Here is a 27280-nt window from a genome sequence, read left to right on the forward strand (position 1 = left end):
GAGTCTGGCCTCCACAAGCCACGTCAAATTCCTTCTACTCTGGCCTCGACACCTGGCCTCTGCCAGCCGCTCTCCTCTAGGGAAAGCACACATAACAGGGGCTGGATCCATGTATAGGCGGTGGTTCTGGGAAAGGCGCCCGTGAGAGATTCGGTTCCCAGGCAGCCGCCCCTCAGCTCTTCCTGCCCTGCGCTCAACACTTTGGTTTGGCCTCACACAACCTGCATGACACCTTGTAACACATTAACAGGCCTGTTGGCTCAAGAACAGCTGGTGGGGAGCCTCAGCCTGCCAAGACCTAAGCCCACGGGGCTGTTTCTCCCGGGCCCCAACTCACGCGGTGGCTGGCATTTCCAGGGAGAGAGATGAAGTTCACATCCCCCGAGCTGTGGAGAATCTCTCCTGGGGTTACTCTTTCAATGCGCATCAGCAGGAAAGGAAGGAAACCACCTCCTGATGTTCCTAGGGAGGGTCCCAGACTCCTCGTTGAGTCCCAACAGCCTGGGGCCGCTGGGAGCACCGAGCAGGTGGTGGGCCTGGCTGGCAGCCAGGTGCTGGCGGCTGGACCGCCGGCCCCGCATGCACCAGGCGGGGACTTCAAATCCTCTGACGGCTTTGCTGGCCCAAAGGGCACAGCCTGCCCGTGGATGGGAAGGGGCGCCCGGGCAGAAGGAAGGGCTGGAGGAAGCTGTTGAACAGAATCACGGCTCCCAGCCTCTGAAAGCAAGGCCAGCCCTGCAGTGTGGGCTGCAGCCACCTAAGAGGGGCCCAAGCGGACTTTGCAGGGTCACCCCAGCTGAAGCGTGCTCTTAGGGCTCTCCCAGTCGATGTGTCTCCTGATGAGTTCACACCCTCAACCCTGTGGCTTCAGGGACTTTTTAAAACTGCATCTGCAGCCCACGCCGCTCTCCTGATCTCCGGACCCACCCACGCAGCTGCCTGGTGCACATCGATGCTTGGACGTGAGGTCATCTCAGATCCAGCAGGCCATTCCAGCCAGCGGAGAAATCTGCTCCCCATTCTTTTGGCGGGGGGCCCACCCTCCCTCCACCCTCCCTCCACCCTCCCTCCACCCTCCCTCCACCCCAGCTACAAACCCCTGAGTCATCTTGATATCCTCCCTCTAGCTCACCCTCTTCACGTAACAGGATGAATTACCGGCTCTGCCGGTGCCCAGCGCCCAGCATCATGCACACAGGAGCGAGAAGAATGCGGAGGAAGAAGGTCACAAAGGATGTGTAGGGTGTCTCTTAGTTTGCAAGTCATGTTTGGTTAAGGGGAGTGAGCAACAGAGAGAGAGAGAGAAAGTTTATCAGGAAGCAAGGTGTCAATTAGGCTCACGGGGAAGTCCCCGAAGTCAGGCAGAATGGAAATAGGCGGAAGTAGGCAAGATATATGAATAGGTGGGGGGACTTCCCTGGCGGTCCAGTGGTTAAAACCCCATGCTTCCACTGCAGGGGGCGCGGGTTCCAGCCCTGGTCGGGGAACTAAGATCCCACATGCGGTACTGCACGGCCAAAAAAAAAAAGTTAAAAAAAAAAAAAAAAAAAAAAAGGTGAGAAGGGCTTCCAGGCAGGAGGGGCTGAGCGAACAAAGACACAGAGGGAGATGCAGTCAAGGACCCCCTGTGGGACACTGTGGGACCCACGAGGCTGCAGATTAATTGGCACAAAGTGTGATGGGTTAGGTTAGGGCTGCGCTCCGCCAAGCCATCGAAAGTTTGTAGGTCGTGTTGGGGTGGCGGATGGGGCAGGACCGGCTGCTTCTGAGCAAGACGGACACGTCATAAATGTGTGTTCAGGGACGATTCTGGCGGCAAGATGGGCCGGGGAGAGAGGGGCCTGTTGTGGCTGGGCAGAGCATGGACTGTGTCAGGGTCAGGGGATCGGCAGGGGTGGTAAGGGCGGGGGAGTTTTGGTGGGCATTGGCGGGGGGAGTGATTCGAAAAGAGAGTGGGGCACCTTCTTCCTTTTTTTAATTTTATTTTTTCAAATGAATTATCATTGGAGTGTCGTTGCTTAACAATGCTGTGTTAGCTTCTGCTGTGCAGCAAAGTGCATCAGCTCTACGTATGCATATATCCCCTCTGTTTTAGATCTCCTTCCCATTTAGGTCACCCCAGAGCACTGAATAGAGTTCCCCGTGCTGTACAGTAGGTTCTGGGGCAGCTTCTATATCGGTGTCTTCTTTGCAGTCCTCCAAGGAGACAGACGGGTGCTGAAGGGTAGGGTGAGGAGAAGCCATATTTTTAGGAACTTTGCTGATACTAAGGGGGGAGGGAGAGCAGGGGTGGGGAGGGAGGCCCACAGCGCCTCAGCGGGGCCACGGTACAGTGCCTCAGCCCAGCTTTCCTCCTGGTCTGTCCGTTCACCTCTTCAGTCATCAGGGCTCTGGGGTTGCCAGTGACAGAAACCCAACTTGAAGTAACTTGCACCGAAAGATTCTAGGTAGCGTTGGAAGAGCAAATGGTAAAAAGAGTAGTAGGGGGGTCAGATCTCAGGGACGACTTGGAGCAGGGCTGAAATGCTTTCGAGACCTTGACCTGCCCCCCCTCGTTGCCTTTTGGGTCCCTCAGGGTGGACTGATAGGGAACCAGGTCACTGCCAGGGCTGTTGCCTTGTATTGAATAGCTTCCCCCATAGCAGCAAGACTGTCCTCCATCTCGATTTCTAGCCCCAAGTCCACAATCCCAGGGAAGCGACCTATTGGGTGGCTTGAGTCAGGTGTTGACCTGTGGACCAGTCAGCTGGGGCCAGCACTGGAGAGGTGTCATAGGAGTCCCTGTAGTGACCACATGGAAGAGGGAGGGCCAGGCTTTGGAAGAGAGGAGGTGGGCAGACAACCGTGGGGTCCAGCACCCCTTCACAAAACAACAGGGAGAAATAAGGGAGGATGCAGAAGACAATGAGATGGGCCAGTGATTGGCTGACCGACTTAATCCCTCTCTGGATGAGGTTCTTTTTCAAGTTAAGACATTTGTTCGTGGATCTGTTGGTTCATTGATTCTGTTATTCGTCCAACAAGCATTGACTGAATCCTTATTCTGTGCCAGACCCTGGACCAGGCATATAGAGGTGAAAAAAAATACGATTCCCTTCCCTCCGGTAGCTCACATTTTAGCATGGGAGAGACAGGTGATAAATTCTATAATGATAATCATAAATAAGTACTAAACAGAGATGGGAAATAAGGAAGAAAGTAGTGATTCATTCCTCTTGGAAATCCAATAAAGGCTCCAGGAAGAGGTGAACTTTAGTTGCCCTTGATGGGCGGGGTAGGGATTCTCCAGGCAGTGATGCAGAAGGAGTGCTATGAGGAAAGGCACAGACCGTGAGAGTGTGTAGGGCATTGGAAGGGGGGGTCATCTGGTGGTTTAGGATCGCCAGAGTGTAGGTTAGAGGGCTGGAGATGGAAAGTGGCAAGAGGTAAGGTTGGCTAGGCGCCTAGGGACCACTTCTCGAGGGGCCTCAGACATCACAGGTTTTGGAAGGGTGTGAAGTACAAGATGCTGTAAGACTATTCTGACAGCAGAGCGGGGGACGGATCAGAAGGAGGAAGAGACTGGAGACAGCAGGCTGGTCAGGAGGCCCCCGTGAGTGTCCAGGAAGGCAATACAGAGGTCTCGTGCTCGTGACTGGAGAGGGGAGAAGCGGAGGGTGCTCGTGATTGGAGAGGGGAGAAGCGGAAGGAGGTCACTGCAGAACTTCACCGTGGGCGGGATGAATCCACGAGCAACGCAGGGAGGAGACAAAGTTTGCTGGGGAAGAAGCGCCCGTCTGAGAATTCCCTGTTATGCTCCTGAGGAACAATCAGCTCCTTATAATAATGGAGCAGCCGGAAAAAAGGCAATGGCTTGCAAGCCAGACAATTTGTACCCTAGAAGAGACGTGTCGCTTACTGATTATGTGAATTTGGACAAATGGGTTAACCTCTGGGATATGGGGGGGGGCAGATAGTAAATAGCCCAATGTCTGGGACATAGGATGTGCTCAACAGGTGTCATTCGAATCAGAATTGGAACCTTTTGGGAATCGATGGCTGGTTTCAATATTGTGTTTTGGAAATTGGAGAGGTACAAATGACAACTAATAGCAGTAATGGAATGAGCTGAGTCTCGAGGACAGCGATTCGTTTTCATGGCACGAGAAACGTTCTGACTGGCCATTTCCTCTGGCACCATCTTCCTTTGTACTGAAGCATATTTTTAAAAACTCTTTGGTCCCCATTCAAAGGAGGGTCTGACTCCTCTGCTTTCATGTCACGACACACTCTGAGGGATGCTCTCATCCCCTTCCTTTTTCCCTTTTATGCCAGGGGCCCTGGAGAAGAGACAAACAAGGTGGTGCTTATCTCGTTTGAAGTCCTCAGAGAAGACAAAGCATGGGCTGTGCTAAGTGTCTGGAAGCTGTTTCTTTGATTTTCGGCTTGTTTTTGTGCCAACGTGAATTGAATTGTAGGCACACGAGAGCAGCTCCTAATAGGTGCCGAAATAGCCAAGTGGTGAAATGCCCCCAACACCCCTCACTCACGTGTGCAGCCTCCATTGATCCTGCTCAGCTCGCTCCTATCCGGTCTTGGGATATGGAGTGAGTCGCGGGCATCACATCCTCTAGCCTAACAAAGTCGTAGCTAGCGGAGAAGGGATTGTGTGGCCACATAAGAGAGTCAATAAGAATAGGGTAGAGGGCTTGCCTGGTGGCGCAGTGGTTGAGAGTCCGCCTGCCGATGCAGGGGACACGGGTTCGTGCCCCGGTCCGGGAAGATCCCACATGCCGCGGAGCGGCTGGGTCCGTGAGCCATGGCCCCTGGACCTGTGCATCCGGAGCCTGTGCTCCGCAACGGGAGAGGCCACAGCAGTGAGAGGCCCGCATACCGCAAAAAAAAATAAAATAAAATAAAATAAAGAAAGAATAGGGTAGAAATCCATGCAGAAAAATGTGTTGTCTCTGCAAGTACTAATGCCCATTTAAGACCTTAAGAGGGCAAGGCCAGATCACTCTTTTATGGGCTGAAGAACTAAGACTCTTTTATTGCAAGTAACAGAAACAAAGTTGAGTTAAATTTAACAAAAATGAAAAAAGCAGAAGGTTGGATTTATTATAAGGACACAGAGGTTGTCTCCTAGAATAAAAAAAAAGGCAGATATAAAGTCAAACCTCTGGAAGGGACTGGAACCAAGAGAAAAGGAATCGGCCAAGCTTTGGTCAGTTGTCCCCCGGCCCCGGTCCAATCAGTCTGGCCTGGGATCCAGGACTTTTATTGAACAAGCATGGCTCCAGGAGGGCCCACCCTGTGAAATGGGATCACGGAGGGTCTGGAGCACAGAGTAGAGACCTTGGCTCAAGACAGAGATATGGAAGCCTCAGAACATGGGGGTCTTAAAATATGATGAAGTGATGTACTCCGCATATGGTGTTGAATGATTCTGCAGTATTCATTTAGGAGTTTACTTTTAACATAACAGAGATATATGAACTAACAGCTGTTTATCATTTCAAAAGATATTGTACCCCAGTGCTTCGTATTCAGACATTCATATTATAAATTGTTGCTGATAAATATTTTATAGATGATGTAAGATAAAATTGTACATCAAAAAAAAAAACATGGGGGTCTTTGAAACTCTGAGAAAGTAACTGACCCAATTTACATGGTGTGGATCTCATTGTAAGAGGTAAGACTACTTAGGGAAGAGATTGCAATGGGGAGTGTCAATTATAGACAGCAACATAAACTCTATGGGGAAGCACTGTTCCCTCATCTCTGGGCCCCTACCCTCACCTCCCCAACTCAAGGACAGCAGTGTACACGTAACAGGGGCTGGATACATGTAGAGGTTGAATCATATGAAACTACTATTTCTAAGTTCAAAATGGTTGAACAGCAACGATTTCATATTGTTCAACTAAATACACGATGCACGTATGTTGAATTGCACGGGGACCTGGCTTTGAATCTTCATTATGGGACCTTGGGCAAATCATGGGCTCCATGGTTTTGAAGGTCCTTCCTTGCTCCAAGGTGCTGGAAATACAACTTCCAGATTTAATCCTAGGGACAAACTGACAGTCAGAGGCAGGAAAAAGCTGGAGTCAGATAGCTCTGGGTTCACATCCCAGCCAGGCACTACCCCAGCTTCTGCAGGCCCTCGGTGAGTCAGGCAGGCCTGCCCCGAGTTGATAATGCCACCTCCTATCTGAGCCAGCACTCTCCCATTTAATGGTGCAAAGCAAGGAATAACTTTTTCCAGCTGAAGCCTCTGGAACATCTTAGGCAGCACAGCCAAGTTGGGCTGAACCCAGGCCAGCATCCTGGGCCGCAGCTCAGCTCAGCTCAGCAGAGGAAGCCAGAGCTTGAGGTGGAGGCTTTGTGAGCTGCCTGGTAGCTATTCCTGGCTGTGAACCAGGTGTGGGCGGTAGCCCCCAGGAGATCAAGGGCCTGGGGAAGGCTTCAGGCTCTGTGCAGTCCCTCCCCTTGAATCCCATCTTCAATAGCGTCTGTCGGGCAGGAAGCCCAGGGCTGACATGCACGCATGCCCGGTGTCCTGACTTCTCAGGGCAAGACTTTCTCCAAAGCATTCCTTGAGCATCCGCTGTTTTCAGCAAATATGAATCAGTTGCTGTTCTGCCCTTTCCAAGAGCGAGAGCACGGCCAGTAATGGAAGGTAACTCTTATAGCGTGCTAACTGCATAGCAGGGGCTCTCCTATGCTCTTTGTGTACATTATCTCTTTCAGTTTTCTCCACATCTCCCTTAGATGGAAGATACTAACAGCTTTGTGTGCTGGAGAGGAATCTTAGCCTACAGTGTTGAAGGGAGGTCATTTTAAAAAGTTGAATGGTGGGGCTTCCCTGGTGGCGCAGTGGTTGAGAGTCCGCCTGCCGATGCAGGGGACACGGGTTCTGTGCCCCAGTCCAGGAAGATCCCACATGCTGCGGAGCGGCTGGGCCCGTGAGCCATGGCCTCTGAGCTTGTGCATCCGGAGCCTGTGCTCCACAACGGGAGAGGCCACAACAGTGAGAGGCCCGCACACAGCCAAAAAAAAAAGTTGAATGGGGAAGGGAAAATCAGGAAGAGGAAAAATAAATCCACAGGATACTATCATAAAATATTGAGCCACTACTAGGTTAAAAAGAACCTACGGAAATTTCCCAGAATTGCAGAGCCTTTTAGCGGCAGGGTTAGGATTCAAACTCACATCTGAAAATCAGAGCTCCTTCTCAGCAACATAGAGTAACATTTAGAACACTTACTATTTGTGCCACGGGCTCTGCCCCTCCCTTTGCATGTCTTGTCGCAGCCGTTTGAGGAAGTTTCCATTATTACCAGCATCTTACAGATGACGAAGCCTGGAGAACAGGGAACTACCAAAACGTGCCAAATTTCACACAGTTGCTAAGTGGCAAAGTGGGGATTTGACCCAAGGACGCCCGCCTCTTGTGTATCTTACTGGGTTTGAGGACAGTGGCTAACATAGCATCGTCTGGCTGTGTTATAGTAGAAAAGTCGTTCCTCCTTTTTCCTCCCAAGCTCCATTTCACTTGGGGTTCCCTAGAACGGAAATATTAAAGCAATTATGGGGACTTCCCTGGTGGCCAGTGGTTAAGAATCCGCCTGCCAATGCAGGGGACACGGGTTCAATTCCTGGTCCGGGAAGATCCCACATGCTGCGGAGCAGCTAAGCCCGTGCGGCACAACTACTGAGCCTGTGCTCTAGAGCCTGTGAGCCACAACTACCGAGCCTGTGTGCCACAACTACTGAAGCCCTTGCGCCTAGAGCCTGTGCTCCACAACAAGAGAAGCCACCACAGTGAGAAGCCTGCGCATCGCCACAGAGTAGCTCCCACTCATCGCAACTAGAGAAAGCCCGCGCACAGCAGCAAAGACCCAATGCAGCCAAAAGCAAATAAATAAATTTATAAAAAATAAATAAATAAGTAAATTCTTAAAGCAATTATGTAGTGTAGTATACTCATGCAATCGATTACCCCTCAGCAGTCCTAAGAAGTGAACTATCGATACAAGTAACAGTATGGATGAATCCCAGAAGCGTGCGGAGGAAAAGAAGCTTGACATAAAAGGCTACATATTAGATAATTCCGTGTATATGATGTTCTAGAGCAGGAAAAACGAATCTATGGTATGATTCTGATATTAGCTAGACTAGTGGTTGCCTCTTGCAAGAGGGAATTAACTGGGAAAGGGCATGAGAGAACTTTCTAGGGTAATGGTAATGTTCTATACCTTGATAGGTGCTTGGTTACACAGGTACATGCATTTGTCAAAACTCAGCCAACGTATACTGGAGGCTTGTGTGTTTCATTACACATAAACTTTACCTCAACAGATTTTTAAAAATTCAATGAATATTGAACGTTAGTTAATAAAAAGCATGCTGAAGCAGTTAGAGGGAAAGGTACTGGTGCTTACAATTTGCTTGGAAATGCAACCAAAAAATAAGGTTGATTTCTGGATGGATAGAGAGATGGATGAATAGATGGTTATGTGATAAAGCAGATGGAGCAGAATGTTACTGGTAGCGTTTAGGTCATGGGTATGTTGGTGTTTGCTGTGAAATTCTTTCAACTTGGCTGTAGGCTTGAAATTTTTCATAGTAAAGTGTTGGGGGAAGCAGTTATGTGGAGCCCTGGGGTCCCCTAGTGGTGAAGCAGGGGGTCCCCAGAGCTCAGAGCTGTTCCAGGAGCATCTCCCAGCAGGCACCGTCCAACCTTATTCACGTCTGTTACAGCCCTTGTGCGGGACCCAGTTCTGAACAAGCACGAAAATACACATTTCCCTGGCTCTTCCTTTACAGAAAATAAAAAACGGAGGCCCGGAGGAGCCTTGCTCAGAGTCTCCCAGGATAGCCAGGACTGCTGATTTCTAGTCACTTCAGGTTTATCAGAGCCCGTTTTCCCCACAAGATCACAGGCTTTTGTTTCATAGCCCAAGGCTGCGAATCACACCTGTGTGCAGGAATACAGGTAACTGATCCCGGGCGCAAGGAGCCAGGGGCACACGGGGCAGTAAAACAAACCTCGGTTGGGACGCTGCCTCGTGTTGTTTCCTATAGGTGTATTTGAAGTAGTAGGAAACCAGAGTGCTTTCTACAAATAAATAACCCGGGAAAAGACAAGCCCCTCAGATCAAAGGCGGACTCTGGCCCAAACTTGAACCAGAATCGAGCATGCTCTTTCGACTCTGCACTGGCGGGCAGAGAGAGGAGTGGAGAAAGTCTATCTGCTGTGCAAACATTCTCTGTCTCTGCCCTTCCTGGGTTTGTGTGAGCCTGAGAACGGGAGTGGGGAGGAAGGCTGCGCTCCCTGAACTTCTGCCAGGCCCTGCCTCTGGCATTCCAGCCAGGCTTCCAGACACAGCAGGTGCCAGCACCTTGGCTCCTTGTTGTGTCCGAACGCAGGGGGCTCCCCCGTGGGCCACACGCTGGTCTCAGGGCTCTCACGTCAGCCTTGTGGCGCCCCCGGCGCTTTGAGGAACCTTTCACAGTCTGCCTCCTTTGTCGTGAGTTTGGTAGCCCTACTGGTTAATATTAGTGCTCCTGGGGGAAAAGGGAGATGGAAAGAGATGCACGGAAAACAGCAAGTCTGACTCCGCGTGGCTGACACGCGTTCAGGTGATGCTGACGACGCTAGTTCCTGGACCACACTCTGCGCGGCACTACCAGTGGTCCCAGTCCCCCCCTGCAGGAAGCTTATGGACAGTAAGCAAACTCACAAGCAAATATATGATTATAAACTGTGGCAAGTGAAGAGAGGACACTGTGAAAGGTACTGTCCGAGAGGACCTTCTTCAGATGGGAAGAAGCTGTCAGGAAACGCATCTCTAAGAACAGGGCTTTTCATCGATGGTTGTACTGCATATAGTTGTGATTTCTGTGTGCTCGTGAGAGGAGGTGAACTCAGGGTCTTTGTAGTCTGCCATCTTGGCTGACTCGGTCTGGGCTTTAACTGAGACCCGAGGATGGCTGGAGTGGAGGAAAGCATTCCAGGGACAGCATGTGAAAAGGTCCTGGGGCAGGAAGGAGCTTGATATCTTCAGAGGAGATTATAAAGGGGCCAACGTGACAGGAGTGGAGACTGGTGTGAGAGGATGCTGGAGAGGAGGCCAGGCTGGGTGAGGAGTTCTGACTTCATTCTACCTGTGATCGGAGCCATTAGAGGGTTTGAAGCAAAAATGTGCCGTGACCTGGCAGACTGGCTGGTCTGTGGAAGATGGATTGGGGTGGGGATGGGGGGTAGGCCACTAGATGGTTCTTATGGAATCCTACAGGAACGTCCTAGACCATGGTGGTGGCAGTGACTTTCTTTTTTCCGAATGTGGGTCACCTTTCCAAGCGACACGCACGTTTGGGGGACCTGCTACAATTGGAGAAAGGAAGTCCCTTTCCCCAACAAAGTAATTTGAGGCCTCATGGATTACAATGGACATCTTATGAGAGCAAGAAGACTTGTAAGAACTAACCTCCGTCTTGCCCTTCCCTTTTTGTTCCTTATTAGTCAGGATTGTTTCTATAGCAAATGTCAAAGACACAACTCAAATTGGCTTAAACAAAAAGGAACGGTATTGGCTCAGGTAGTTGAAAAGTCCAGGGACAGCACTAGCTTCAGGCAGAGTTGGGTCTGGGTACTCAAGTGTCATCTCTCTCCACCTCTAGGCTCTGCCTTCCAATGTACAAGCTTCATTGTCAGGCAGGCTCTCCCAGCACAGAGGCCAAGATGGCCCCAACGATTCCAGGCTTGCCAGCCATGGCAGGACGAGAACCAGCTGTCCCAATAGTTCCATGCCCTCTCTCTTTGTCTTGGGTCATGTGACCATCCCTGAGCCAATCACAGCAGCCAGGGAAAGGAACATATTCATTGGCCAGGCTGGGTCACACATCTACCTTGGGAGCCAAGGTGGGTGAGTCAGCCCCGCTTGAACCAGGGGGACTGAGATTGAGGGAGGATATAGTTCTCTATGCTGTACAGTAGGTCCTTTTTAAGTCAATCCCCCCGATTGGATAATTGATGAAGCACTGAGCCATGTGGGCCCTGCTGTGATGAGAGGCGCGGTTTCTCTCATCACCCCCGCCCCAGCTGTGTGGTCCCCTGCCATCCTCTGTCCTCCCCATTAAGCTCCAGCGCCTGGCTTCCTGCTCCCGCCTGGCATGCTTCCCCTGCTGGGTCCCTCTGCCTGGATGTCCTCACAGCACCCCGGCCCTGTCCCTTCAGGTCTCTGCTCATGTGGCACCTTCTCAGTGAGAACTTCCCTGACTGTCCATATGAAATAGCAGCTTCTCCCCGCATTATCGGCAAGACTTTTCTCTATGGCTCCTAACATCATCGGACACATACAGGGTGTGTTTATTTGCTCTTCATGCCTTCTCTACTCCCACCCCACCGCCACCCCTAGACTAAGCTCTAACCTAACCCAGGGCAGGGTCTTTGCCTGAGTTGTTTCCTCTGTGGCCCAGTGCCTAGAACCAGCATACAGTAGGCACTCAATAAATATGTGTGGAATTAATCCAACCCCGGCAGAGTCCTCCGGGCTGCACTCCCGTTCTTGCCCGTCCCTCCCCTCCGTCCCTGCCAGCTGCATCTTTATAAAATACATGTTTTCCCCTGGCTCCTCCACTCTGCCAGGGGCCCCCCAAGCTTTTAGGATAAAGTCCAAACTCCTTAACTTCACACCGAAGGTGCTTCAGGAACCGGATCCTGCGCTCTGCTCGTCTCTGCCGTTCCTCGGCACTCGCTGCACCCTCACTCTTATTTTGCAGGGGAAAATGCTCTTTGAAATAAAGCTATTTGTGGGAATGAGACGGCACCCCTTAGTGTGGAGGGTGGGTCAGAGGGGGTCAGCAGAAGACCCCAGGAGGTGGTGAGGAAGGGGCTGGAGCATGTCACAGGAATCTTGCTGGAGCCTCAGACACAAGCGGGCACATATAGGGCACCTCAGGCCAGGAGAAGTACCAAGCCAACTGCCGACGCTAGTATTTTCAGTTACGAGAACACAACGGATCAAGTGTTTGTTGCTACAGTCACCTACCCACTAGCAGAGCACACAAAATGAGCGGGGAAGGTGTGTAGCCAATGGTTCGCCTTGGGCAGCTCCAGGTTCTGACTCGGTCCCGGGAGAGGCTTCCCTCTGAGGGTCGCTGAACTCTGTGATCAGGCTGCTCTGAGCGTCACTTGAGTTTTCAGCTGCCAGCCGCGGGGGGCACAGGGCTCTGATGGCTGGGCTTCACGGCGTTTGCCCAGGACAGGGCGCAAGGGGCAAAAGCCCCGTAGCCGGGCAGCATCCCGGGCTCCCTGACAAGCTTTCCCTTGGCAAGGAGAGGAGTGCCAGCCAGCGGGGCTGCTGTGCCCTCTGCGGATCACGCCCAGCAAAGCCAGAGTTGAGACCCAGGTCAACTTGTCCTTGAAGTCAGGTGACAGCTCCTGTCCGCAAAGACCTATACTTGCATCCGCTGATGTGTAAGGAGGCTAAAGAGGTTGAGGAAGCTGGAGTGGACGGGTGGAACGTACCCTGTCTCTCCAGATGAGGCTCGCTTATCTGTGGACCCATCGGATGCACTGGGAAGACCCGAGAGATGCTCAAAGGCAGGGAAGGGCAGTGAGGCTCCTGGGACAGCAGTCCTGTACTGGGAGAAAGCATCATGTGCCCTGTAGACTCAATGTTGGGGCCAAAGGAACAGGGTAGAGGGGGACCCAGCTGCCCTAGCAGAGGGCTCTGCCCGGACCTGTGTACACTGAAAGAACCTAATACGTACCTTGGAAGCCTGGGCAGCTGGCTGTGGGAGCGTGACAGGGCGGACTCTTCCTCTCTGGGCGATGAGACGGGCAGCTCCCGTGGTGGGGACTCACCCCAGCGCCATGCACCAAGTTGGCAGCAGTGGGCTCGCCTCCCCTGCGGCAGGGGCGTAGGGGAGCGGTGCGGGGCTCAGCCGGCGGGGGGCAGAGATGTTGCTCGTTGCTCAGCTCAGCCCCGAGCTGAGTGGCTGGGGCATCCCGGGGCAGACAGGACTGATCTGTGGATGCGTGTAGGTGGCCAGGAGGAGTCTCGGACACCCTGGAGGAAAGAGGAACCAAGCGAGGGGCCGGACTTCCCCTGTGAATAAGGAGGCTCGGGGGTGTCAGGTGTCTAACGCCTGGGACTAAGGGTAAGGGATGCCGAGACGCTTGGATTACCTGGGAGAGTAGGCAGTGCCCTCTCCAGAGAGCGCTGGGGTTGGTGGAAGGGGCCAGGACCCTTCGCTGCAGCCTCTGGTCACCTCAGACAGCGGCAGAGGCGGGCTGGCCTTGGACTTGGTGAGTCTGGGAAGATGCACCCACATCAGTCATCTGACTTCCCCTCTTCCTTCGTGATCTTGGGGGAGAAAACCAGTTTTAAGAGGGAAGTTACTCTTTTTTCCTCAATTGAGGACTTGAAAGATTTTTTTTAAAAAGAGTTATGATTTAAAAACTTATCAGCTTGTTACATGCCTCCAGTTTCTGCTTCCATACTCCCACCTGTGTTTTTCAGAGAGCATTGGACACAGAGCCCAAAAGTTGCAGAGCAGGCAAAGAGCCAAGTGGGTTGTTCCTCCAGCGACCGTTGGGCAAACCCATTCGCTCATTGTCTACGTCCACTGGGCAGCCACCGTGTGTTGGGCCGCAGGAAAAGACAAATGGGTTTACAGAGAGGCTGCCCCCAAGGAGCCTTCCGCCCAGTGTGGGAAACGTTGAGGAGCTCCAAAGAGAGAAGGAGATAGTTCAAAGAAAGATTTGATCATTAAGCTGTGAACGCAGAGGAAGAAGCAATTGCTATAGACTTTAGGGCCAGAGGGAATTCCTCAGGGGGATTAGAAATGGAATCTTAAAACAAACTGTCAATTTCCAAAGGTCAGACGTGGCAGCTGGGAGGACCGTGGCAGAGAAAGAATGTTTATATCAAGGAAGCAACAGAGCATGCGCGAGTCCATTGGGGGGCCAGTAGGAGGTTCGTGTAACAGTCTGGGACCAAGAATGCCCATGTCAGTGCCCATGCTTTCTGGGTACTGTTTCCTTCTCCCCATTCACCACCTTTTTAACATCCCCCCTCACCCCACAGGTGTCGTGTCTTCATCCGTGGAATCCCCCAGAGAAGTGGTCATTTAATACTGGGGTGTGTCCACAAGTCATCTCTTATTTATTTATTTCTAGCTCCTTCCTCTTCCCTTTCGGGAGCTCTGGTTTTTTTTTTTTTTTTTTCTTTTTTTTGCGGTACGCGGGCCTCTCACTGTTGTGGCCTCTCCCGTTGCGGAGCACAGGCTCCGGACGCGCAGGTCCAGCGGCCATGGCTCACGGGCCTGGGAGCTCTGTTTTGTTTCAACGTTAGGCAAAGGCCAAGCCCTCGTGGAATAAAACAAGGAACCAAATTGCCAACCGAAAGGACTTCCTCCCACCTTCCCCCTCCACCCTGTCTGTACTCTTTCTAATAAGAAAGCTTCCTATTTCAGGACCCAAGACTCTGGCCTGCTGTGTCTGCCACCCTTCACATTATCCAGGCAGGACTTTTTGCCCAGAGCCCAGGGTGGGGCTTCCATTAAGTCATATTTGTGTTTCTTCCCCCACTACAAAAACACATTGCACCACTGGGCGCGAGCTCCCTATGTAAAGTCCTCTAGGTCAAGCTTTTGCGGAAGCATCTCTTGTTTTGCGGTACCTCTCAGGGGATGGCATAGTGCTACAAATCTGTCCGTGAAAGAGGTTAAAAATCTCATTTAGTGAGCGAGGCTGGCGATCGGCTGCATCAGGCAGTGAACAGAAACCAGACGGTGATGATGGTGATAAACTGACATTATGGCATCTTACGGCCCGGCGGACCACTCACTGTGTCACACACGTGGCATGCATCTTTCCATCCCATCCAGGAGTCCTAGAAGGCAGCTGGAAGGATTCCCCCATTTTACAGCTGAGGAAACAGAGCCTTGGACTGTTAAATGAATGGACAAGTTCATACATGGCTCTTTTTTTTTTTAATTTAAAAAAAATCATTTATTTATTTATGTCTGCACCAGGTCTTAGTTGTGGCACAAGGGATCTTCATTGTGGCATGCAGGATCTTTAGTTGCAGCATGTGGACTTCTTAGTTGCGGCATGCGGACTCTTAGTTGCAGCATGTGAACTCTTAGGTGCGGCATGCATGCGGGATCTAGTTCCCCGACCAGGGATGGAACCGGGGCCCCCTGCATTGGGGGTGCAGAGTCTTACCCACTGGACCGCCGGGGAAGTCCCCACACATGGCTCTTAAGTGGGAGATCTGAGACTTAAACTTGGATCTTGTGACGCAGCCTGCATGCTTAGCCAATGAGCCGTCAGGTATTCATGAGTGACACTTAACTGGTGGTTGACAAGTGTCTCTGGACTGAATTGACCCTCTGAACTAGTGGCTCTCAAACTTGAGCAACGTCAGAATCACTGGAGGGCTTGTTACGACACTGAGCCCACCCCCAGCGGCTGAGTCAGTAAGTCAGTAGGTCTGGAGTGGGACTGAGAATCTGCGTTTCTAACAGGGGGAGTCAGGGACGCCACCATAAGAACCGTTGCTCCTAACCGTCTCGAAGCTCTCGTTTGATCTTCTAAACCACTCTGAGTATTGAGGCTCTAAATCGCGAGTTTCTACAGTGATGGAAATGTTCCAGATCTGCGCGCCCAACACGGTAGCCACGAGCTACCAATGGCGATCGAGCTCTTAAAATGTGCCTAGTGTGACCGGGGCACTGAGTTTTTAATTGTATCTGATTTGAATTAAATGTAAATGTCCATAGCCACGAGTGACTAGCAGCTACTGTATTGGACAGCACAGCTCTAAACAAAAGGGCAAGTTAGATATGTCATTGTTGCTAAACTGTTTACTCCAGGGTTTAACCTCAAGTGAGTCAATGAGAAACTCTTCCTTAGGAAACATCTGGTTTGCTGGGAGGGTCAGGCTCATCATTTAGACTGCGATGCCTGATGCCTAGGGCGATGGGACCGGGGGATCTCTTTGGGGGCAGGGTTCTTACCTTCCTTTTCCACCAGGACCAGCACAGTGCCCACTCATGGGATGCTAAGACGACGTGTGTTGCATGAACAGGAGGGAAGACTGGTTTCAGAGCTGCCTTCCTCCCGGCTGCAATGGGTGAAGGCTTTGACGCTCCCCGCTCTGGTAGCTGATTCAGTGATGAGACGAGAGATTTGGATTTGATAGCACAGCAGGACCTGACAGGATTTGTTCAGATATGCTTGGGGATGGGAGTGGTCCGTGATGGTGAATTTCTCATATCACAGGGAACTGCAGTGTCTCTCCTCCTTGGCTTTGCAGGTGGCTTCCCACTGGGGATTTCCCCTATCAACGGAGGTATTTTGTTTGGGGAAGATAATTTAAGACTCTATGGAAGTATAAAGTGTTCCTGAGGCTATCCAAACTGTGACTTAAACCCTCAGTTGAAATCGGGGCAGGAACAGATGGGCCCAGGCTTCCCCCCCTTTCCCTGTCCTCCCAGGCAAGCAGGGTGGCAGGGAAGGCGACACATGTCCCATATTTTGGAGTCAGATGGCAATTTTCCTATCCATTTGCTGCTCCTGATCATGAGCAACAATCTTCTGCACTGTGGGCCTCAGTTTGCCCATCTGTAAAATGGGGAGGGTGGGATTGCATGAGATCCTTGCTACTCAAAGCATGGCCCACCGCCCAGCAGCAGCAGCCTCACCTGAGAGCTGGTTGGAAATGCAGAATCAGACCCCACCCCAGACCTGTGGGATGGGAATCTGCATTTTAACAAGTTCCCCCACGTGGTTCAGGTGCACAGCCAAGGGCTGGCTGGAAAGGGTCTCCGATTCCCATCAACTCCTGCATTCTGTGACCCTGACGCTAACTGGCAAGTGGCTTAGTCTTGAGGAATTAGAAGCCCAGTTTCTGGAGAAGAGACCAGGTTTTGGAATGTCCCTGGTCTTTGGGGAAGGTTTTTGATCTTTGCAGCAATGAGAGAGGTCAGGGCAGGTATGTTTCCAAAAGAAAGGAGTCGCTTATGCCAGCGGAGCACGTATCACGGGGTACCCTGGGAGATGCTCTGATTTGCAGAAGCCAAGGGTCTTCTAAATCCTTCTCTCTGAGGAGGGGGGTGGGGTCCCTGTCCCTGGGGTCCCCGTCCCTGGGGTCCCCAGCATAGCAGCCTCACACTGAGAAAGGGCTCAGGGCTGCCAGCGTTCTCCAGACTTGGGACGCTTCCTGTGTTTCTCTGTGATCCAGAAGGATGCTTGGGCTGCCCTGTCTCCTGCCTCCTCCTTGTCCCTGGGGATGCTGCGTCAGGACCAGGTGACCTTTCTCTTCCGGAGGGAGCTGGGCCTGGGCTGGGATGTGTGGCCGGCAGACCAGGGAGTTGGCTGCCCACTACTTGGTTCAGGAGAGGAGGGGGGGGGCCCTGCTAGGGAATGTTATGGAGGGGGTTCTGCAATTCATCAGGGGAGCTTTCTGTCGAGAGGGAACGAGCTCCTGGGGCTCTGCCTTCCTGTTTCCGTGGTTTCTGGTAGCCACTGAGGTGGACCTGTGGTTTCCTATCCAGAGAAGGATCTGAGTCGAGCCTGTGCAGGTGAACCCAGCCTGCACCAGCCCCGTTGGGCCCTCCAGGAACCACGGCATGGATTTTAGGGCCTGTGAACAAGAAACCTAGGTCATAGTGAAAGGGAACACCAATGCTTTCCTGACTGCAAGAGAGCTGGAGGGAGATTCTCGCCAGCTTCCCCAAACTTCACCCCGGTTTGCTGTCAGGATCATTAATCTGTCCACACGGCTCAAATCAAACATTGCCTCCTCCCACTGTGCCCGGCCGGGAGGTCCATGGGGATAGTGTTATTGTTCCTTTTTTATGAAGCGTGGACTCTGGAGCCGGACCTCCAGAGTCCACGAATGGACTCCTGGATGGGCCCCCTGCTGGCTCTGTGCCCCTCAGCAGAATCCCAGGCCCCACCACACACCTACTGAATCAGAATCTGCATTCTAGCCCGCTCTCCAGGGGATGTCTGCGTGCAATAAAGTTGGAGAAGTGCTAGCTGGGTTCTCCTCTCACTATCCTACCAGCTCCTACATTCTCTTAGTTTGCGATGACATTGCAAATCATTTAATCTTTAGGAATTGGAAGCACAGTTTCCGAAGGAGAGAGCAGGCTTTGAACTTTGCCACCTGCTAGCTGTGTACCCTGGCTACCAAAAGAAAAGTGACACTTTGTGCCTCAGTTTCCCCATCCGTAAACTAGGGATTAATAACGACGCCGAGCTACGAAAGACTCAATTAGCCAGTAGATGAAAAGTGCATAAAGCAGTGCCTGACACTTAGAAAAGGCTGTGTTAGTGTTTGCTATGATTATCATTATTGGCATTGCTGGTGAGAAAGCCGCGAGCTTCAGACAGATCAACGAATTTACTCAGGGATGCCGTGTTAGCTTCCTGGGGCTACCGTAACAGAGTACCGCAGGCTGGGTGGCTTGAACGACAGAAATGTATTTTCTCAGTGTTCTGGAGGCCAGAAGTCCAAGATCAAAGTTTCAGCGGGTTTGGCTTCTCTGAGGCCTCTCTCCTTGCCTTGCAGGTGGCCTCTTCCTCCAGCATCCTCACGTGATCTTTCCTCCGTGTGTCTGTGTCCTGCTCTCCTCTTCTTATAAGGACACCAGTCATACTGCATTAGGACTCACCCACATAACTTCATTTTACCTTCGTTTCCTCTGTCAAGGCCCCTTCTCCAGATACAGTCCCAGGCTGAGGGACTGGGGGTTAAGACTTCGGCATATGACTCTTGAGGGAACACAGTTCAGCCCGTAACAGGTTCAACCATTAAGTGGCATAAAAGTCAATCAAACTATGTCTCAGAGATTTCAAGAGGGTGTGGTTGTTCCAAAGCCCCCTCTGTCTCAGCAGGAGACAGAGTGGCCTATATACACCTGTGTCATCATAAGGGAAGTGTCCAGATCCATTGGGCTGAAATCAAATCTTTCCCCTGACCTCCGTTCAGTGAGGCAAAGAGGAAATGTCCAGACTGTTCTGTCTGGACAGTGGTACCATCTCTTTTATCTCCCTTTGCCCAGGAAGTGAGCAGTTGGTCATTTTGGAATATAGTGCCTAGTGTTCCTGCCTCTCTTTCCTCTTGACAGTAGTATATTCTGGGCTTGGGGGTGGGGGGCAGGATTCATATCTGATTCTTTTCTGTACCACTCACAGGACATAATCTGGAGACCAAGATAGATGAGCTGGTGTTTTTAGAGCCAGCCGATCTCAGCTGAGCCGCATAACAGTCACTCCCGGTTATGGGTAGTATTATTGTTCCCATTTAAAAAATGAGAAGGCTAAGGCCCAGAGAGTTTGAGTGACTTGTCTAAGGTCACACAGCTGGTGAGGGCCGGAGTTGGAACTGTGACCAGGTTCTCAGCTCCATCTCCCAGGCTCTTTCACCCATCGTGCTGTGTACCCTTCAGAACAGCAGCTCCCACAGCTTGAGCACCGACCACTGGTCAGGCCCAGAGCTTTACGATCTTTGTGTAGAGCATCTCGTTTGATCCTCACAGTGACCTTGGAATTTAAGATGCATTGTTTCAGTTTTTTTTAAAATTTATTTATTTTTGGCTGTGTCGGGTGCTCGCTGCTGCGTGTGGGCTTTCCCTAGTTGCGGCGAGCGGGGGCTACTCTTTGTTGCGGTGCGTAGGCTTCAGTTGTTGTGGCACGCAGGCTCCAGTAGTTGTGGCATGTGGGATCAGTAGTTGTGGCACGCGGGCTCAACAGCGCGGGCTCAGTAGTTTCGGCACACGGGCTTAGCTGCTCCGCAGCATGTGGGATCTTCCTGGACCAGGGCTCGAACCCGTGTCCCCTGCATTAGCAGGCGGATTCTTAACCACTGCGCCACCAGGGAAGTCCCAATTATTTCAGTTTTATGGATTAAAAAGGCGAGGCCCAAGTGGTCACACGGTTTTCCCCGATGTGAACTGCATGGCTGGGATAGAAGACTCTGGAGCCTGCGCTCCTGGTCACCACAGTGTCCTGCTGGTCTGAGCCGGGCCTCGTCTAGGTTTGCATGAAATGAGAATTGCCTTAGTGCGGGTGTGACAGGGAGAGTGACGGCTGTTACTGTGCTGTCTCCTACCCCAAACTGGCTTCCGGATCACCCTGCAGTCCATCTCACCCCCAGCCTCAGACCTTACACTGACCCTCCCCACTACCCCCTACTCCCTTTCTTTCTTTTTTTTTTCCCACATCTTTATTGGAGTATAATTGCTTTACAATGGTGTGTTAGTTTCTGCTGTATAATAAAGTGAATCAGCTATACGTATACATATATCCCCGTATCCCCCCCCTCTTGCGTCTCCCTCCCACCCTCCCTATCCCACCCCTCTAGGTGGACCCCAGGCTTATCTCCCTGGGCTCTGGGGCTTCTTCCCACTAGCTATCTCTTTTACGTTTGGTAGTTAATGATAATCCCTGAAGAAAGTTCTGGCTTCTGCAGGCTCTGCAGGCATCAAGAACCCACATCCCCCTGGGGTCGGGGATGCCAGGGGGCATGTACTTGCTAACGCTGCTGCCCCAGAGATGTAGGGGCCTCTCTGGAGGCTTGAATAACACCGGCGCTCCTTTCTCTCTGCAGGTGACAGGTCCTACCCCAGGGCAGCTGAAGGAAGAGCAAAGCCCCAGCCCCTGGCGTGTGATGGCAGCAGCGAGGAGACCCGGAGACAGAGGGTAGCAGGCGACGCCTCTTGTCCCTGCTTTTCCTCCTGCCCCTCCACGCCCCTGGGAGGCCTGGCAGACACGGCGTGGAGCTGCAGCTGGACGGGAAGGTGCTGAGCTCCTGGAAAACTAGCTTGTTCTTCCGAAGCCTCGTGGAGTATCCCGCAGTGCCGGCCCTTCCTCTTCCAAATGGCTACCGGAGGGGTTCACCGCACCCTGTAAGGAAGAGGCCAGCTCAGGACCATTGGGACCCAGTAAGGGCAGCCTCCAGCCAGCAGCTTCCTGCGGAGCCTTCTAGCATCGTTAGCCAGCCATGCACTCTTCGCAGGCCTTCAGCAGCTGGGAACCCTTTCAAGACTGTATGTTGCCAGCTGGAGAAGCCGAACCCTGACTCGTGTTGCCAGAGAGCTTTTAGTGGCCAGCTGAGAAAGCTGTCCTCTCTTGGTGAAGAATTCCCAAGTGAAAGTTGAGAAGCTTTGGGATTCACAGCAACAGAAGGTTTCTCGAGGTTTCTGTACTCGGGCCCTGGAAGCCACTCGCGGAGGACCACCCCCAGCAATGTGGGGTCGTGACCTCTTTGGAGCAGGGGGACCTCTCTGTATCCAGTGGCACTCAGATATAGCAGGTCTCTCTCTTGAATGTTGGGGAAAAGAGGTTTTGAGCATTATCCTGCCAGTGGGAATCGTTTTTACATCCATCCCGAAAGTGATTCCTTTTTTGTCTCTGAAATGGTCAGAAGATGTCAGGGCCACAAATTCCCTGTACTCCAGCCTTCCACTCTGCACACGGGAAGTCGAGGCCCAGAGAAGGGAATGTCTGGATGAGGGTCACCCGGCAGTTAAGGCGGGAGGGGCGCCCGCACCCAGATTGCCGCCCGCACCCGGGTACCTCCATCCTGGGTGCCGGCCACGTTCCTCTGCCAGCTCACGGCCCAAAGTTTGGGTTCCTTTGATGGAGCCCCAGGTTGATTTGGGGCTTCTCAGCAGCAAAGAGCAAACTACCTTTGGTTTTTCTAAACAGATGGAGACTCGAGAGCTGGGCTCTGGCTTTCCCCGAGGGCCACAAAACACTCCTGTCCCGGTGTCCCCTTCTTTTTATTGCAAAGAGCATGAAAGCAGACACTCCTCTTCTGGGGGCCATGGGAAAGGCGCCATTCCCAGATGCTGTGACGCCTGACATCAGCGGCCCTGCAGAGGCGACTAGAATGGGTCCTGTTGTTCTCGGCATATCAGGCCAGGGCCAGGCAGGGTGCCCGCCAGGAGGACACTGCGGGCATTGACGCTGCGAGTATGGTTTCCTCCCTCCCCCGGCCTCCCCGGCGCACCTGTGCGGGAAGGACCAGGCGCAGGGCCAGGGTGCTCTGTTTCAGACCCTCTTGCCGAGCTCACACAAAGTGCTTCACCAGGAGCTGAAAGGTCAGAGATGATCAGATTTGTCCCTGAGCTCGTTCAGAGGGAGGAACCTGTGTGGGATGAGAGAGATTTCTTTCTCCGTGTGGGAGAATATCTGTTTGTTTCCAGGCATGACTACAGTCATGCTCTGGGGAGGACCTGGGGACGTGGGCATGGAAGCTGGAGCTGGTCACTCCCCAAGCCCCTCCTTAAGCACTCCTGTGCGGCACACACAGGACTTGAAGACAGAGACGTTTCTCCAAGGGCCTTATATTATGAAAGGGGAATTGGCATTATATTATGAAAGGGGAACTTTTTTTTAAAGTTCCTGTCTTGAGGTTTATCTAGACAGGTTCCCGTATTCACCTTCTATCTGAGTACAAGGGGGAGAAAAGTGGCTTTCGTAAAATAGGAATGTAATAAAATTCATTTAATTCTGTCACACATAAAACTAAATTCACAGTCTAGGGCTGTTTCAGTTCTCCACAGGGTCAGAGCCTAGGTTCTTACTCTCTGCATTGTCATCTTCTGCACATGGCTCCCATTACAAGGCCAAAGATAGCTGCTGAAGATCCAGGCATCATATCCATATTCCAGCCAGCAGGAAAGAGGGAAGAAAGCCTTCCTGCTTTCCCTAAGGACATATCCTGGAATTCACACACTGTACTTTTACTATACTGGCCAGAACTTAATTCCGAGATCACAACTAACGTAAGAGAGACTGGAGAAGGTAACCTTTATTCTAGGTGGCTGTGTGCCCAGATAAAAACCCAGGGGTTCTCTTCCAGGGAAAAATGGATATTAGGAGACAATTAGCTATCTCTGCCCTGCCTTCCTCTTGGATGGGTAATATTAGAAGGGTTTATAACACACAGGCATCATATTTAGGATCTCAATAGTATCATCAAGACTTGTTTTAGAAGCACAGACTGATATTAGAAATCAGCTATAGTCCACATCCTCATTTTTCAGATTAGGAAACTGAATCCCAGAGAGGTTAATCAGATCAGCTGAGATCACACAGCAAGTCGGTGGCATCTATTTTCCAGCTCATGTTCAGTGGGAATATTTTTTGTTTTTCTCTGTTTTTAACTTAAGGGGGAAAAAAAGCCCTTCATTCTGGAGGGTAGTGAGCTCGAGCGCCAAGGATGAAATTCCATCCATCACCGGGTCTCTGAGCTGCAGGACACAGGCGGGACAGTGACAGGGCTTTCATGACCTGATCTGCCCAGCCCTGAGTCATGGCAGCTGAGGACTTTGCATTGGCCGGCTGGAGTATGCCCATACTGGCGCGACCTCTGCGTGTGCGTGTGGCCCTGTCTCTGTGTGTGTGTCTGCCCCACAAACCGACTCCAGCCTGGGGAGGCTGCAGGTCTGACTCAGTGTGCTTTTTTATTTCAGGGAGCGCTCTGCCAGAATGAGAGCGGCTCACGGTCCGGACGTCTCCTTCAAGGTGCTGCTGACAATCGGCTGGTTCGCCCTGGCCCGCTTTCCTGGCGCCGCATCCACAGGTGAGCCCCTGCAGAGCAGTTGGACCTCTGCATCTCCACGAGGAAGGCCAGGAGAAGGAGCCGCACGGTAGGGTCAGGGTGGCTGGGCTCTGGCCTGCCCCTGCTAACTCGCTGATCCTGGACACGTCTTATCCTGGTCTTCAGTTTCGTCATCCACAGAATGAGGGGGTTAGACTAGGCTCAGGGGTTACAAACTCAGTGTCTACAGGAACCAGGCACATGACACAAAGCAGCGAAGCTGGCCAGGTAGAGATGTGGTCACCTGGGGAGTTCACGCCCCTCTTCAGGGACACCCACTTCTCAGTCCCCGCCAGTTGCTGCCACATGGGGAGGCGGGGCCCCTGTTGCAATACCTATTGAATTTTTAAGAGAAGTCAGAAATCTAGACTTTCATGTAAAAGCTTTCTACTTGTTAAAGGATGGCAACCAATTGAAATTTTACCAAACACTCGGGTTGGCGGTGGAGCAGAGCAAAAAACCACGTATCTGCCAGCCGGCCTGCCGCCTCCGAGCCACCTGGTCTCAGTGTTCCCTTCCTGCTTTGCCGTCATAAGATCTGGGCGCATTAAAGCACCTTGTTAGCCGTGATGCCCTAGGTGAGGTTTAGATCTCTCTTCCTGATCTCGATATCATCAACTTTTTCTTTGAGTGATTTTGAATTAAAATCCAGAAGCACTAGGCAAGTTTGCGTGGGCTACAAAAAAAGCAAAATCAAATAAACCAAGCTTGGGGTGGAAGTTGAGAGATGGGGACCATTTAAACATTTTAAATAGAGGTTGAGTAATAATACCATCACCATGGATTGCTTTTAAAAAAATGCTGTTATTATCACTTGAGCTGAATGCTTTTCTACAATAAGAATAAAGGACCTTACATTGTATTATATCTTGTTTTTCTCAACCCACTGGTGCAAGGAAGTAATCTCTAATCATAACTAGTGAAATCCCTTCAATGTGATTCCTTGTAGAATCTTTTTGGTCCTTAGGGGACATAGCAGGCAAGCAATATTTTCACTCTCAGTGCAACAATTGTCAATATTGCCTGAATTCATTCATTTAGTCCTTCCATCATTTATTCAGTTAATAGCCACCAAGGGGGCACTGACCCTGTGCCAGGAACTGGGTTTAGGGTTCTCTTTTAAGGTGAATCACCTTGCGGCCTTGGGGAGGTCTCTGGGTATTTCCTCTTACATCCTGGGTCTCTCTCTTCTGTTTGACTATAAACCATTCGGAAAGGAGGCTGTGCCTTTGATTCCCTCTTGCTTTTCTCTGACGTCAGAGGGATGCAGAAGCCAACCCCCTGCCATTCGTGCTCCGAGTAGGGCTTGCGTCCACTCTGAATCCCACTGCCGGCAGCCCCTCCTGGGAACGGTGGCTGCTGTGGTGATATCTCAGCAAAGGCCTTGGCCGTTGCCAGCTACTCACTGATTCCTACAGATGAAGAGCCACTGAAACCCACTTTTACCAAGAGCAAAATCTCCATCTCCAGCGAAGGGGCGTTCATCCACGGCCAGTCTTGTAACTGCTGTGCTTATGTTGTGGGGTCAGAGCTGCTGGAGCTCTGGGAATTGTGCTCCCGATGACAGGAGAGCCTACGAGTGTCAGGCTGACCGCTTCCAAACCCGGATGCAAAGACTGATGCAAACACGTGCAGTTGGAGAATAAAGGGGCAGTTGGGATTCTCCTAGGAGATGTGGGTGGTGAGACCCCGTGGACTTGGAACGACTCCTTCTCGGCACGCTTACGGCTCCACACCTGGATCTCTGGGCTCGCCAGTCGCCACATGCGTTCCCCGCATGGCTGAGGAGTCACCACCTTGGAAACAGACACTCCAGGTCCAGGACTAGGTGGAGGGCAGCCCAGGGCCTCTGACTGACCTCTGCTGAAAGCCAGCCAAGCACTTGACCCATCTGAAGGCAAACCCAGGGGTGGGCATTGGCCCTCAGGAGCCCCTCAGCTGGACGGAGGCCCCAGAGCCCTCGTGATCATCCTTGGCTACTGAGGGCCCAGGCAGAGGCCCCCAGCCCCCACCAACTACCTCGGCCCGTCCTGGCAGCTTGCTGGCAACCCTGCTCTTACATTAAAATGAAAACTCCACGGATGAGTAAATGCCACATTTTTTCATTGTTTTGCCACTATTTGAGTCCCGTGGGGTTTACAGAATCTTGGAAGAGCTGCTTTAGCAAAACTCCAAAACAAAGTGAAATTCTCTTCCTAATGAAAACGATCCAAAACCTGAGTTCGGGCTGACAGTGAGGCAGACGGGGCATAAAGGAGGGTGTTAGGGAGCATGGGAGGGGACGGTGGGGAGGGAGACTCAGGAAACACGCACCAAGTGCCTGCCCTGCGCCTTGCAGAGAAGAGAAGGGCCAGCCGCTGCTTTCAGACGGGCCGGGCCGATGATGCGATGGGGGCTTCCGGAGTCCACATCTGGCAATGCTGAGTAGATAAAGGAGCAGCGCCCTTCCAGTTCTCTTGAAATATATAAACGTGGGATCTTACCCTAGAGACAGCCGCATCTAAGTCGAGTCACATTGAGAACTGACATGCTAGTAATTGTACTGAAGCCAGAATTCCTTCTGGGGTCCCACCCAATGTCGTGGATATTGTCCACTGCACCCACCTGGCTCAAGAGACATGGCTTCCCTTAGTGGCCCTTGCTCGGTGCCCAAGGGTGGAATTTGCATCCATTCCTTCCAGTACCTTCCCCAGGGTCTTCACCATCTGAAACCTTGCCCCCGCCATGGGTTTACTACACCTCACCTTCCTTCTCCATCCCGCTCCAGTTATTTAAAATCTACTATTTGGGCTTCCCCGGTGGCGCAGTGGTTGAGAGTCTGCCTGCCGATGCAGGGGACACGGGTTCGTGCCCCGGTCCGGGAGGATCCCACGTGCCGCAGCGGCTGGGCCCGTGAGCCGTGGCCGCTGAGCCTGCGCGTCCGGAGCCTGTGCTCCGCAACGGGAGAGGCCACAACAGTGAGAGGCCCACGGACTGCAAAAAAAAAAAAAACACTACTATTTCATGCTTGCTCACAACTTTCTAGTGAGAGAAAAAAAGGAGGGCATTGGGGCTCCATCTCTGAGGCAAGCCATTCTCATTTTGTTTTGCCTGTTGCCTCTTCCTGTTCCTTTCCCTCTGGGTTTTTCCCTGCTGTCCAGGGAGATTTTCCCAGTTTCTGAGACAGTCCTCCTCTGTTCACCATACATGGTACCCCACTGGGGTACAGAGCCTTCTTAGCCATAGGAGGAGAGACTCCTCCCACTGCTTCTACTTGCGTCGGGGAGAAGTCTGCAACACCCACCATGGGGGCTTTGAGTTCAACTAAACATTCAGACTCATGAGGCTACCACAGGCCATGCCTGGCATCAGGATAACTTCAGAGGGCCTAGGACAGAAACACCGCCCACCATCAGAGCAGCGTCAGGCGTTTCTCTTCCGTGAGAGTGGTCTTGGAAGCATTCTACAAGCCTCCAGAAGCTATCTTCTTTTGTTCCCCAGATGACAGCTCCTTAGGTGAGAGGGAACAAGACTGTAATTGGACAGGTGTGGGTATTGCCCCGTCAGAGCTAGTATCTCTTATAGCAACTCCATAGACGTAACTTTCAGAGTTGCTGTGTGGGATTTGCCCAATTACGAGAGTCCCTGCACAGGGAAGGCTTCAAGCAAGACATCTCTAC

The 27280-nt window shown here is 52.0% G+C and overlaps 1 protein-coding gene across 1 annotated transcript in view; it reads left to right on the top strand.

The window, feature by feature from the left end:
- The window catches only part of CEMIP (cell migration inducing hyaluronidase 1), a 162417-nt gene that overhangs the window by 64706 nt on the left and 70431 nt on the right, over positions 1-27280 (top strand). The window contains exon 2 of the mRNA XM_060157354.1: positions 23494-23603. Coding sequence (XP_060013337.1) covers positions 23510-23603 — 94 coding nt within the window. The 5' untranslated portion in view covers positions 23494-23509. The remainder of the gene's footprint in view (positions 1-23493; positions 23604-27280) is intronic.

Source organism: Lagenorhynchus albirostris, chromosome 1 (genome assembly GCF_949774975.1).
Source record: "Lagenorhynchus albirostris chromosome 1, mLagAlb1.1, whole genome shotgun sequence".
NCBI classification, from domain to species: domain Eukaryota; kingdom Metazoa; phylum Chordata; class Mammalia; order Artiodactyla; family Delphinidae; genus Lagenorhynchus; species Lagenorhynchus albirostris.